Here is a 14656-nt window from a genome sequence, read left to right on the forward strand (position 1 = left end):
AAAAACACGAATTATTTTTTATTTTTAAAATAAAAATTTCACATAAGATTTTATATTTAACTTTTTGTAAATTTTATACTTCATTTATAGTTAAAAGTAAAGTTTAATTTCCATACACTATTATTATAAAAAAAAAAAACTTCCAATTAATAGAAATCGTAATTAAAATAAATATAGAAATAATAATTATAAAATCAAAACACTCATTATAAATAGTGATTAGACACTTATGTAAAGATCTTTCTGGTGTCATTACACACAGACCCCACTTTCTACTACCGGTGTCTCTAATGCATTGTCATCAATGTTTAATCGAATTTATTTAAAGAAAACAATAATTTTTATCTTTAACAAATTTAAGAGCTTTTTTTTTTAAAATAAAATTATATTTTATTCTGGGCCAAATGATATACACGTTATCGTTTTGGATAAAACCAAAATTAAAATCCAAAAGAAGTGAAGACTTTGGGTTAGGTACAGTAGAAAAGCACGAGGGTTGAGTAAGTCAAATCTCACTCTTCAATTGCAAAGAGCTGCATCAACTTTTGTCTCACATAACCAAAGTAAGATTTGTTTGCAACCACCATAATTTCACTTCTCTAACTACCATTCCCGCCACCAAACCTCATTAGAAGACCCGCAGTTGAACACTAATAACGCTTCACTTCACCATGCACCCATTAATTCACTCCTCATACTCTCGCACCACTCGTCCTTTTCTCTCTACAATAATGCCGGACCCTCACTCCACCACCGTGCTACCGCCGGAAGAAACTGCGTCCGCCAGCTCTCAGGCGCCGCCGGGCCGGTCACGCGAGGCGGAGCGTGTGCGCGGCACTTCCAGCAGAGGCATCTGGAGTATCGGCGATAGCTCTGTTAGAGACGAAACCTGCTCCTGCTTCGCCGTTGTCTTCAGCTTTTGGTTATTCGGTAACGGAATCTTCAATCCCAGTGTTCTGTCTGTTATCGTAGTTTTTAATGCATTCACGGTGTTATCTTCATTTTTTTTATAATTTATTGATAAAATTTAGTAAAAAAACACCTTGAATTACTTCGAGAATGGTGCATTACCATTAAACTCCAAAATATTACGTGTTTTTATATTGTTTTTAATTAGAATTTGAATTTCTCTTGGATAATAAGTTATTTAGTTTAAAATTTGCTGTATGGATTATTAAATTAAAACTCTAGTTATAATTAGAATAATTATAAATTATTTTTTAAATTTTCTCCAATTATTAATTGGTAACAGACCTTTTCTATGTTGGATAATTGCATTTATACACTTTTTTTTTTCACAGCCTACATATATAAATTTGAAACAGCTACCAAATGATAGATTGACATAATTGGACCACAGTCACTCCCGATTATATGAAGTGTTGGTAGATTTTGTAATTTACCATAAGCAAAAAAGTTTATATTTTGTTTTTTAGATTTTGATTTTTGAACATATTTCAAGCTACAGTGTCGATGACTATGATACTGGGGGTTTATGGGTCCATGACCATCATGCTTGGTCCAGAATCTTCGATAGTTTTCCAACCTAGTTCGGTATTCGTGAAATCTGTGAAGGTGAGAGTCACCATTGGTATTTATATATATCTGTGCTTGGATTTGTAGCTAGTGAAAGTGTAGATAATATGGATTTTTTTTTTCTCATTTTGCACTAGGTAGAAAATTTGGTGGCAAACCCTGGACCAAGAGCCATTCTTTACGGTACATATGGGGATCCCCCACTTGATGTTGTTAGCTCTTGGGGTGAAACTCTTAATGTGTCTCTTCCCACTGGCGCAGAAAAGGTAAGTTAATGTACTTTTTCCAATTGCCTCTCCCTTTCCCTTTCAGGTTTCATCTTTGACCTTCACATGATTATGAAATTAGATACTACGAAAGTCTTCCAACTCCTTTGTTATCTCTTCCACAGGAATGGAAAATTTATCTAAACAGAGGGAGTGTAATAAATATTTCGTATCACGTTAGTTCAAAGAGCTCTTCAGTTTTCCTTATAGTTGCACAAGGTATGGCATACCAAACTTTATCCCTCAGATTTCCCTATTTTTGGCTGGCTTTCTCCTCTCAAAATAATTTTGAGTTTAACTGCATGTTAGATATGTAATATATATATATATATGAACAAGAAGAAATTACAATTGTAAAAATGTCTCTAGATAGTAGTTTTTAAACGCCTTATCCGATAGTTTTAGAATTGTAGTTTACACGTTTATAATTTTGAATTATAAATGACGGTCACAAAAATGTAGTCATTAGACCACTATAAGCGACGGTTATAGTATAGATAATTCTAAAATATTTTCTTTAATCTTGTTTTTCTTTTTCTTTCTTTGTTATTGTTGATAATCTAACAATTAATGTAAAGAAATAACCATCAAGTTTGATTTCGAGAGATAACGACTTCGAGTTGTGTTAAAGGAATAAAGGTGTGGAGGAATTCAAGAGTTTCAGCGATGACGTACAACAACAATGACGAGTAGAACACAAGCCACAATTTCGAACTTGGAAACACTCATTCAACAATGAAAAGGGAGAAAACCCCATCAAGAAAGCACAAAAAATATGAAAAACAACATAAAAAATAATAAGAAAGACACATTACAAGGAATGAGAGTAGTGACAACAATGAGAGGTTGTAAAGAAGATATCAATGGGAGAAACGGAGAAGAAAGCGCGAAAACGAAAAAGCCTGGAGTGGGAAATAGAAAAGTATATAGACGATAGTTATGACCTAATAACCGTAGTTTGTATGGTAGACACAGATATAGGCGACAGTTGCCTAAAAAATCGTAATCTATAGTGACCATTATAGACGAGGACAATCTAAGTGCATCTTTATCTATTAAAAGTAAAAGTAAAAATGTAGTTATTTTAGTGTTGTGAATTTATTTGTTTTAACTACTTTGATTAATTATATTATTAAAATATTTTTTTCATGTGAAGTAAACTCTTACGAGTTTACGAGTCGAGTTTATAGAATTCTCACGAGTCTATGTAGACTCTCGAGTTTGACAACTTTGATTTCAAGTAGCTTTAGAACAAGATTAAGTGATCACTCCATCAATTAACTATTCGACAATTGAACTATGAAAAGTTGTTGTAATAAGCTTGATAGTGGATAGGGAATGAGGATGTAATACTATTTTATGGTTGTCAATTGAATGTTGTTTTTATTTGTTTTTTTGTACTTTGAACATGCATTGTCAATACAAAAATGATTTTTTGACATCCATATTCCACTCTACACCCATAACAAATATTAATATTTTAATCATTTATAGAAATTTATAATTTTTTTTAATTTTGAAAATTATTTTAACATTTTGCATTTTGTTTATATTTTCATTAAGGAGATTTTTTTTTTAAATTTTTTTTATTACAAATATTAATATTTTGTTGTGGGTGTAAGGTGGAATAGGGTGTCAAAATATCATAATCATTGTCAATACAATGGGCTAACTAGCTTTATCGAAGTAAAAAACATTTTAAGTTTGAAGGCTAAGCGATTTAACATTTAGGCTATTAACAAATCAGATTCTAGGCCTATTAGCACTTAGGTTAATAAATCGGTGTTGAAACTCATTAACACTTAGGCTAGTAATAAATTGAAATTGAGGTTTATTAGTACTTACGATAATAATAAATCAAGATTGAGGCCTATTAATATTTTGATTAATGTTGAAGTTCATTAGCATTTAGGCTAATAATAAATCGGAATCAAGGTTCATTGACACTTAGACTGATAATAAATTGATATTGATACTCATTAACACTTAGGCTAATAATAAATTGGAAATGAGACTCGTTAACACTTAGGATAATAAAAGATAGGGACCGAGGCCCATTAGCGCTTAGCTAATAATAGATCAAGGGTTCATGCTCATTAGCACTTAGACTAATAATATTGAGGTTGACATCTATTAGCATTTAGGCTAATAATAAATCGAGATTGAGACTCATTAATACTTAGGGTAATGATAGAATAAGACTCAGACTCATTAACAATTAGGCTAATAATAAATCAAGACAGACGTCAATTAACATTAAAGTTTCGAGACAAAAGTTAATTAACACTAAGGATAATAATAAATCAGGATCGAGGCCCATTAACACTTACGTTAACAATAACTTGGGATTGAGACCCATTAGCAATTAGCCATTAGGCTAATATGAACATCCCCGGAAAACATTAACCAAACAAATTCTAAAAATTATTCAAAATAACTTGCCTTATTAAAATCTTTGCACTTAATGTATTATCTTAACACACCCTCCTCTTTGATAGGAGAGTGGTACTTAATGTGAAAGGTAGCTTAAAGCACTCAAGGTTCGCTCCCTAAATTTATGTAGTGTATATATTAATTTTTCCAGTAAAAGTGAAGTTTCTTTTGGAATCAATTATTGTGTCTGCTTGACATACATAAGATAACCGCCGAAGTTTCCATCGACCTAAGAACCAAATCATGAGAAAAAATGTTTAACAATCGATAATTAATTTTACCATTCGTCCATACATACACATATATATATATATAACATTTATGTGATATTATCTAGTAATTTAACTAATTAGGAAAAGTAAAAATAAGAAACTTCTTTGCTTTCGAAGTCTAATTTCACTAAGTGTGAAGTACTACAATTTATTTAGGTTAATGTTTATTTTCTGCTAAGTCGTTTATAAGTTTCCTTTGTATTTTAGTGACTGAATTTAGAGTTTTTTTATTACTTCCTCCACGAATGTTTTTTTTTTTATCCTAATTATAATATATACTTTGAAATCATATTCAATTGGTGAAAATAATTGATTTTAATAAACTAGTTATTTACTTTTATTCTTCTTTGGAGCAGAGGCTGTGATGTTGTAATTTTTTTAGTTAGTTTGTTATTCCCATAGGATCCCGGTTAAAGTCGCAGCACATCCCTCGTTTTAGTTATCACGAAATTCAAGCATATGCACATGGTTATTATTCTATATGGTTGTACCAAAATTTTCATGGCTAAGTATATTTTGTCGACATATCATTCTGATGCCCTTGCTTTTTCAGGGAAGGAGGCCTTCACTCGGTGGCTGGAGAACCCAACAGAACCTAATACAACTCTTTCATGGAATGTGATTCAAGGTAAGACACAGAAAAACAACTTTTGTGTTTATTGTACCTATGCTGATGTTGCTTTGCTTCTTTGTAGGAAGTGGTATGATTACGCAGGAAATATTCTGGTCGTCCAGCTATTACGTGGCATTGGGTAATTTGGATGAGGACGTGGAGGTAATTCTGTATTCCTATACCATACATTTAGTTTTAAAACAAGCACAATGATGTTATTTGATGCATGAAACAGATCTCACCTAGTCGGACAAGACTATTTTTGCTGTCAGACTGTCGTAAACTGCAAAGAAGGAAAATGTGAACTTGAATCTAAAAGTATCTAGACGGACCTAGTCCTTAGCAGAAATGACCTTGCCCTCAGACCACATTCCATTTCCTTCTTTGTGAATTTTTCTTAATCCTTTTACCAACATCCCTTCCTTGTTTTTGTAAGCACTTGCAAGAATCTAATCTCGTGTATCCTAAATCCTTTCATGACTGAGGAAAATAAACAAAGAACTCACAAAAGTTCAAACACTATAATTTGAACACATAGACTTCAGTACAACTGAAATAATCACCAGACCTGATTAGTACTGTATTTGGACATTGTTATTGTTTCAGGAAAGACCCTGCATTCTATTAAAATGGTGTAAAAGTAATTATAATTCTGAACCAGAGTCTTCTGAGTATGGGAAAGATGGGGTTTGATCCAAGCAATCTTACCAGTTTTTATTACTTTATGTTTCCCATACATCAGTCACGTTTTCCCCCTCTTATTATGATTTCAATTGGCTTATATGTTATCAAGCATTGTAGTAATTTGTTAACTAATCAATCATTTGTTACTTACCTTTTGTCCATTCTTATTGAATAGGTGGCATTAAACCTCAGTGTAAGCTCCTCTTTGCATAATACAACAAATGCTTACTACAAATGCGCTCTTACCAGTAGTCCATGCACTTTAGATATTTGCTTTCTTGATGGAAGTGCAGCTGTTTTAGTTACTCCTGGTCCACAACAGGCAAGATTATTATCATTTGCTTACTTCAAAGAAATGGTTATCAATGGAATTATCATATACTTGATTGAAAGAAATGGTGATCATTACAACATATAAATGATAAATGGGAAGTAAAATTATTAATGTTGCAACCTAGCATTGCATTTTGGTTGAAACTTGTAAATCATGTGCCTTTCCCTCTCCAAGAAAAGTCTAATTCCCTAGACCCTAGTGAAATGCATATTCTTTGCTTTTGCTACTTATGTAACTTTTCTTTGGTTCAGAATGCATCCAATGAATGGTATATCAAACTGTCCTATGGACCAAGATGGGTAACCTATATTTTTGGCATTGGTAAACTCCTTAGTCGTTACTAAGTCAGCCTTTTACAACCTGTACCAATCTTAAACGGTTTCATCTTACTATTTATTCTACATCTTCCTGCAGGTGGATTGACTTTGCTTGTGTTTTGGACCTTCAATTTATTGAACAATCTTCAGTCTGCTCATGTAGATAGAGCAGTAGTTATAACTGGGGGAACAGAACCTCAGAGAGCACCTCTGCTTTCTCACAAAGATGATGATCTTTCAAGTTGGGGTTCGTCATATGATTCCTTGCCACAAGACGAGGAGGATCTTGACTTTCTTCCAGGAGGCCCCATTGATGGGAAGCTTTCAGGTGATGGTGAAACCAGTAACAATACACGGCGTCTATGTGCTATTTGCTTTGATGCTCCAAGGGACTGCTTCTTCCTTCCATGTGGCCACTGCGTGGCTTGTTTTGCATGTGGAACTAGGTAAACTCATTGCTACAATAACTACTAACACTGTCATATTTCTAGAGCAATTTTATTTACAAAAAGCTTCACATTTCCAATAATTATCATTTCAGAAGAAAGATTGAACAGGTAGATCATCTATTCGGAGAAACTTCACCATAAAAAATGAGAGAGATAAAAAAAATGAAATCAACTTCAGAAAACTAAAATTAGATAATGTATAAGCTAAATGGGGAAGTTATTTCATACTAACAGCATAATACATGCACTGATTTTGTCTTTTTTTTTTTCTCTTTAATAGAAGTATTTTCCAAACTAATCCGTAATTTATTTGAGATGGTTTTTTGCTTAAAAAACGTGTTAATCCACTTTTCAAGAGTATGTATTAACAATTTTTTGTTAAGATCACATCTTCATTGGCCTGTAGCTCAGTGCATTGGTTAATGATTATTCTTGTGTGGTGATGCATGTAAATGCAGGATAGCTGAGGCATCTGGTACTTGCCCTGTTTGTCGTAGGAACATGAAGAAGGTTAGGAAGATTTTCAATGTTTGATCAGTGCTCAGCCTATTGTAGAGATTAGATGAGTAGACACCAGAATAGATGTACTCGACTACACATTATTTTCTTGGCAATCATTGAGAATGATGAAGCAAATGGTGGCTGCTGATGAAGATCCTATTGCCCATTGAAACACTGCCTCTAGTGCAGTACGCACTAGATGATAGATGATTGCCAAGAATCAGAGATTTATGTATTCAGTTACACGTTATTTTGTTGCTAATTGGCCATTGCTGCAAAACTTAAGAAGGTATGCGGGTATATTTCAAACGCTTTTGCTCTCTATTATCCTTAACTGTGTTTTGCTTTAGGAAAAAATTTCTTTAACATCCAAAAATTAAAATACATACACTTTGATAAATCATTATAATAATATTTTTAATTAACATATCACTACCTACCTCCTTATAGCTTTAATGGTTTGTTGGACGTAGAAATAGGGAGTGCCAGTTTTTGTCTTAGTGAAACATCAAGTGTAACAACAAGAAAGAATAAATGAAAGGATAATGTTAATTTCAGAAGTGTAAATTAAAAAACATTACTAATTTTGATTTAACTAATATAATTTTAAAATTGTTTTATTTTAAAAATATATATTTCTATTTTATGTTATAATCTGGTTGATTATCAGTGTATCAGTATTTTAAATAAATTTAAAATATTTGGAGGTGTAAAGCTATGTCTTCTGCACTTATTACTGTATGAAGAGTGTTGGAAAATAAGTTAGCCACTAGGATTAACTTGGAAAAGCGTGGTGTTATGGTCGAAAGCCCTCTCTGTAGCCTTTGTAGGGTGAAGGAGGAGTCAAATAGTCATTTGTTCTTCAAGTGCAGCTTTGCTTGGCTAGTGTGGAGCCGTTGTTTTGCATGGCTTGAAGTGCACTTTGTGTCCCATAATGATCCACTGCTAAATTTCTCTCAGTTTAGATTGTGTAATGCATCACTTCGGTAAATGAGGTGTGAGAGTGATATGAACTACAGTAGTAAACGAGTTGTGGAAACATAGAAATGACGTAATTTTTAAAGGAGGAGTTGTCGATGGTTTAGAAGTGGTTGTCTTGGTTCAAGTGAAGGCTTGACCTTGGATTACGTCCAAGTCTCTATCTGGATTCTTCTCTTTTTTCAATTAGTGTCTCAAACCTCTGGTCTATATGATGATGATTTCTTGATATATTATTGAGCTCATGTGCTTGTTTTTAGGGGGTTTGTTTTTTAATAAAGTCAGGAGTGTTTTTTAATCAGGTGTCCAGTGACGTGTCTTTTAGGTGGGAGTGAAGTAGGTCTATTATTCTGTATAAGGGTTAGACCACCCCTGAAGTGATTACATTTATTATTTTTTATTGTCGATAAAAAAAATTTAATTCTAATCTCAACAATTCTTACATTGTTGTGAAACCAAAAAGTAATTATATGTTAGTAAAATTGATTACCCACTATTCAAAAAAAAAAACGTAGTATAAGAAAATAAAGTATAAAAAAATTCAAATTATTATCTTTAGATAAAATTTAACATTCTATAATTTTAAATAATTAAATTGTTATTATAAATATAAAAACTTCAATTTAAAAAGATCTAAATAACATATTTTTTTATAAAATGTTTAAAAATTTCTATAAAAAATAATAACATTCAAACACAGGAGTGTTTTTTAATCAGGTGTCCAGTGACGTGTCTTTTAGGTGGGAGTGAAGTAGGTCTATTATTCTGTATAAGGGTTAGACCACCCCTGAAGTGATTACATTTATTATTTTTTATTGTCGATAAAAAAAATTTAATTCTAATCTCAACAATTCTTACATTGTTGTGAAACCAAAAAGTAATTATATGTTAGTCAAATTGATTACCCACTATTCAAAAAAAAAAACGTAGTATAAGAAAATAAAGTATAAAAAAATTCAAATTATTATCTTTAGATAAAATTTAACATTCTATAATTTTAAATAATTAAATTGTTATTATAAATATAAAAACTTCAATTTAAAAAGATCTAAATAACATATTTTTTTATAAAATGTTTAAAAATTTCTATAAAAAATAATAACATTCAAACATCAAAGTTGAGCAGTTGACTTCTCTAATTCTGTGGACAAATTTCAATCAGTAAACCTACACTTGCTGAGCGAATTTGAAATAATGAGGTTGTTCCATCTGCACATCAATAGCTTATTGTGATATTTTTCTTAAAATATTAGAAATACTTTGCATTATATTGATATTCTTTATTTTAAAATTAATAATTTTGAAAAAACTCTAAATTATAAAAAAATATTTTCATATTAGAAATATCTTCTAAATTTTATAATCAGAATAAATTTTTTTAGAAAAATATATTATGGAATATAAGATGCAGATATTTCTAGATTACATAATTTATAAAATATTTTTTATCATATAATTTAGAAAGTATTTTTAAATTTGAGAATATGTTTTAAATTATGTATTTTTTTAAGAAATATTTCAAATTTTATAATTTAAAATATATTTTTAGATTAAAAATAAAGAAGTAAATAGTAAAAAATAATTTTTCAAATTGTAAATTTTAAGAACAAAATATTTCATCGATGTCAAGTTACATGTGGAGGAAGAAAAGGTCAATAATAAGTTATTTTTTCTTTTAAAGTTCTATCTTTTTAGTGTCATCCTTTGAAATTATGTATATTTTTAAAATAGATATTTCAAATTTTATAATTTAAAATATATTTTTACATTAAAAATGAAGAAGTAAATAGAAAATATACATTTTAAAATTGTAAATTTTTAAGAACAAAATAATTTCATCGATACAGAGGTGGAGGAAGAAAAGGTCAACAACAAGTTCTTTTTTCCTTTAAAGTTCTCACTTTTTAGTAATATCCTTTGAAATTATTATTTAACGTTATCCGTAGCAGAAATCCTAACCAAAAAAAATATTATCGTATGAAAAATTATAATTATTTACACGGGTAATAAATTTGACTAACAGAGTGTTTAGCGAAAAACGTAGTGAGCAAGTTTCTTTAAAATTGGAATAATAATAATAATAAATAAATAAAGAGTTTAAATAAGTTATAAATATCTTTTCCATGTCTGATAGCAAGCATGTAGATTGAATATGGAACAACATCATTTTTTTTTAAAATTAAATACTATAAAAAAAAAAGCATTCTCTATGAAGAAGACTATACAATAAAACAACCATGTCAGACTATTATCAGAGAGAACAAAGGGTGAGGATCTTTGACAAAAAATTGTTACTCAGTAGGATAAAATAATTTAATAGATACTTAAATAAAAATATTAAAGGATTTAAAGCTTATTTAAACTTAAAATGAAATTAACACTTATAAAAAAATAAAATTTTAACAATTTTAATACAACATCCGAAAATCTATTTCTTACAATTTTTTTTAACAAATAATAAATAAATATAAATATAACAAATAATAAATAAATATAAATATAAAAGGAACACAAAGGGGTGTTCTAACCTTTATATAAGAAAGAATTCAGATAACATTTCTGAGCGCTCTAAAGTACAGACAAACATGACAAAACAAAGCACAAAAAACCTCTACCTTTCACGAAAAAGCGTCATGTAAAACAAAGAACGCTAAACGGCTCTACAACAAAGGAGAATTTAGCCTCTCAAACAAGAAGACAAAAAACCAAAGCATGACAAGAAACAGAACGCACACCTACCGGGCCAAGCAAAAGGAACAAAAGACCAACCTCTCAATCCACACGACTATCAACGTTTTGCTGTCATAATAATAAAAGTAGTTGGGCTTTGGACTCAATCTGAAAAGGAGAAATACAACTTGGAACCTTGTTTTTTAACCAAGTCCATGACTGCATTTGAACCATAGAGAAGATTTCACTTGCATCCACTTTTGCTTGGTTAAAACAATCCCATTCCTATGTTTCTAAATGCACCAAATGATGGAAACTCACACACATTTCCATAACTTGTTACCTTTGCTAAACCAAGTATAATGAAATTGTTCAAAGTGTTCCTTCATAGCAAAATGGTTTACAAAGCTGACCCCAATCCAATTGTGACATAAATTCCAAACAGCATTCACAATTGGACAAGATATCAGCAAGTGGGAGATTGTTTCCTCCTCGCTACCACATAAAACACACAGAGAATCACAACGTGAACCGACCTTCTAAGCAGATTTTGTTTTGTAGTTATCCTGTCTTGTAATGCCCTCCAAGCATAGCATTGTGTCGATAGTGGAATCAACAGACCCCCACAGGACACTAAACATAACATTAAAAGCACCTGGGGTAGAACTAGAAAGGATTTCATATGCAGATTTGACAGAATACTTACTGTTTTGCGGATCTCTCCATAGCCATTTGTCGTCCCAGCCAGATTTCAAGGTTTGACCTTCCAGAATATACATGAATTCGTCCACTTGGTCCTTCTCCCACTCAAACCATTCTCTTCTCCACTTGCATTTGACATAATATTTTTTTTTATCTCTTTATCAATTTAACTTTACCAAAATTTTATACAAATTATATACAAATTTTCTTATTAGACATATCTTTACCAAAATTTTGTATGTCGTTTCAATTAAGTAAAATAGACTAATTTTAAGAATTTTTGACCAAAGGCCTTTTATCTTCGTTTTTCATTTTTTTTTCTTATTTCCAATTTTTTCAAACTTTCTTTCTCTACCTTCTATCTTATTTTATCTTTCTAACATTTTTACTCTAATCTTTATCGATTTCAAAATTAGATTGTAACATGTAGCTAAATTGTCTTGGATCATTTATATATGAATATTTTTCAATTTGTGTGAGTGTGGATTTTTCTCTAATATCTCTTAATTTCTTAATTTCTTATTTTTTTTTAATGTTTAGCCTTTTTGTTATTTTCATTACTTAATTCTCTCAAGTAATTTATCCTTTAGTTTAAGTTTGGAATTATTTGATAACATTTCATTTTTAGGATTTTTTTCATTAAGTTGCAAGTTTGATCATAAGGATCTTAACAATTTAATTAAGTGTTTAAATAGTATAGATTAAGAAATGTATTGCACACATAAAACACATGCATGTGTTTGGGTATTCAAAGTCTTGAAATTACCCACTCTATAATTGTGTAGATCAAAGTTATAAATTAGCCAATTTTTTAATCTTATTAGACATACTTAATAAAAGGATTCTAAAAAATATTCGTTAATATTCTTTTATATATTTATTTAATACTTAAATATCTTCTATTATTATTTGAAATTTATTGTTGTACTTTATACACCACTATATAAAATTATAGATTCAAAAGTTGAATCTATAAAAAGTTTTATAGATATTTTCTTTGGATGAGTATGTATTATTTTAAAATATTTTTTAGTTTGTGAATAAATAAAAAAATATTAATATACATTATGTGTATGTATATTATTGTTACTGGAACACAAGTTTTTTCTAAATATTATTATAAATTTATACTGTAATATTCTAATTTATTAAAAACTTATGTATATCTATATAATTTTTTAAATATATTATTATAAACTTATATTATATTGTACTATTCTAATTACTTATAAATTTACATGTATCTGATTTTTTAAATATTATCATATATTTATTATTAAAATTTATATAAATATATTCAGCATAATAGTTATATATGATTAATCTCTATAAATTCTTATTCTTCTTCTAGATAGTTCATTTTTAGATAGTTCATTTGTTCAATGATTTTTTTTGTTTTATTTGTAATATTTAGTTTACATATTTCTCTTTGTTCAATGATTATTTATAACTTATATTTTCCATTTTATTATATAATTTATTAAAATGAAAAAAATTATAAACGTTAGAAACAATTATTTAAAAAATTATAAAAATTATTTATATTTATTTTTAATTAGACAATTTGTTCAAGTATGATTTTAATTGTTAAGAAATAAATTTGTGCACTTCTTTAAGAAAAAAGACAAAATTCAATATAATTTTATAAGTGAATTTAAATAAATGTGGTGGTTATCTTCAATAATTTAGAGTTAATTTTGTTAAAATTAATCTTATAATTGAGTGGACAAACAAAGACAAATTATCCCACCACGATTGAGTGAGATGGAACTTACAAAAAGGTATTATAAATCAAACACCAAAGCAAAGTCAATTGCCTATGTCATCAGAAACATAAACTCTGCACAAAATTCAATTCCTCATTGCGAAACATTTTTGACATAAAATAATAGAAGGAAATAAATTAAATTCAAAGAATCCAACAATGAACAATGGAAAATAAGAGACATTTTTTAAGGTAGTAAAGTTGAAGCATGAAAAGGAATATATGGTGAAACAGAACTTTGATTTTGAAGTAAAAGAAAACAAAACACTAACGATCGGGTTGAAGTCTCGATTCGCGAGTGAGTTAGTTACTTATTTGGTTCCATTAGTTTGAGGGTAATTATGAGGATGTTCAGGATTTTTTTTTATCAGCAAAGAATTAAGTAAATTAAAGGGATACTTCAGGGATATCCCAACCCTTATACAAAACCATCACAATCTAGCCTAAAAAACTTTAAAAAAACAAGGTAGAGAAAGTGCACATAAAAACCCTATAAAACAACTAACCAAGCGTAAACTTCTAAGTGAAAATAGGAGACAAAATACATATAATAGAGTAGAAACCTATGTCCACTTTCTCAGCACAGCAGCATGGAAAACAACCCCACTTCTCCACAACATCCCCATGGAGCCCACTTTTCACACAACTAAATGCTCAGGATGACTGAGCAGGTGGGATGAATACTCGTTTCTCCTCTCATATAGAAGGATTAACGGTGATTACACATAAGACTAATGCTATTTTATGCCTATATCTCCCTAACACTACACCCTGCATGAGTACAACATGTTGAAAGATAGAAGGTAAAATCGATTTTACATAGAGTGTATAGAGAATAAAAATCAATTTTATGTGACATTTTTTTACAAAAAAATCGATTTTAATATCCTTTGTAGGACAATATAATCGATTCTATTTATATGTTTAGTATGAAAATCAATTTTGAGACTTGTGATAAAGATGGGAAAATCGATTTTGACTTATAATGGTGTCTAGTAGCCCAAAATTGATTTTGATATGCACATGGTTACGAAAATCGATTTCAAAATTAGTTTAGCTTTTATTATTGTAGGTGAGTATGTTTATTAAAATTTATGTAATAAAAATATTTAATTATACTATTAATAACAATATAT

General features: G+C 29.6%; 1 protein-coding gene across 1 annotated transcript; it reads left to right on the forward strand.

The window, feature by feature from the left end:
- The first annotated feature begins 582 nt into the window (after positions 1-582).
- Positions 583-7732, forward strand: LOC137826969 (E3 ubiquitin-protein ligase APD2-like). Its single transcript, XM_068633136.1, has 10 exons — positions 583-930; positions 1469-1575; positions 1674-1802; positions 1928-2021; positions 5061-5135; positions 5203-5282; positions 5980-6126; positions 6390-6459; positions 6553-6901; positions 7363-7732. The coding sequence occupies exons 1-10, from the start codon at positions 672-674 to the stop codon at positions 7436-7438; spliced, it is 1386 nt and encodes a 461-aa protein (XP_068489237.1). The 5' UTR covers positions 583-671; the 3' UTR covers positions 7439-7732.
- Positions 7733-14656: the final 6924 nt, after the last annotated feature.

This window comes from Phaseolus vulgaris, chromosome 8 (assembly GCF_000499845.2).
Source record: "Phaseolus vulgaris cultivar G19833 chromosome 8, P. vulgaris v2.0, whole genome shotgun sequence".
In the NCBI taxonomy this organism is placed as follows: Eukaryota; Viridiplantae; Streptophyta; class Magnoliopsida; order Fabales; family Fabaceae; genus Phaseolus; species Phaseolus vulgaris.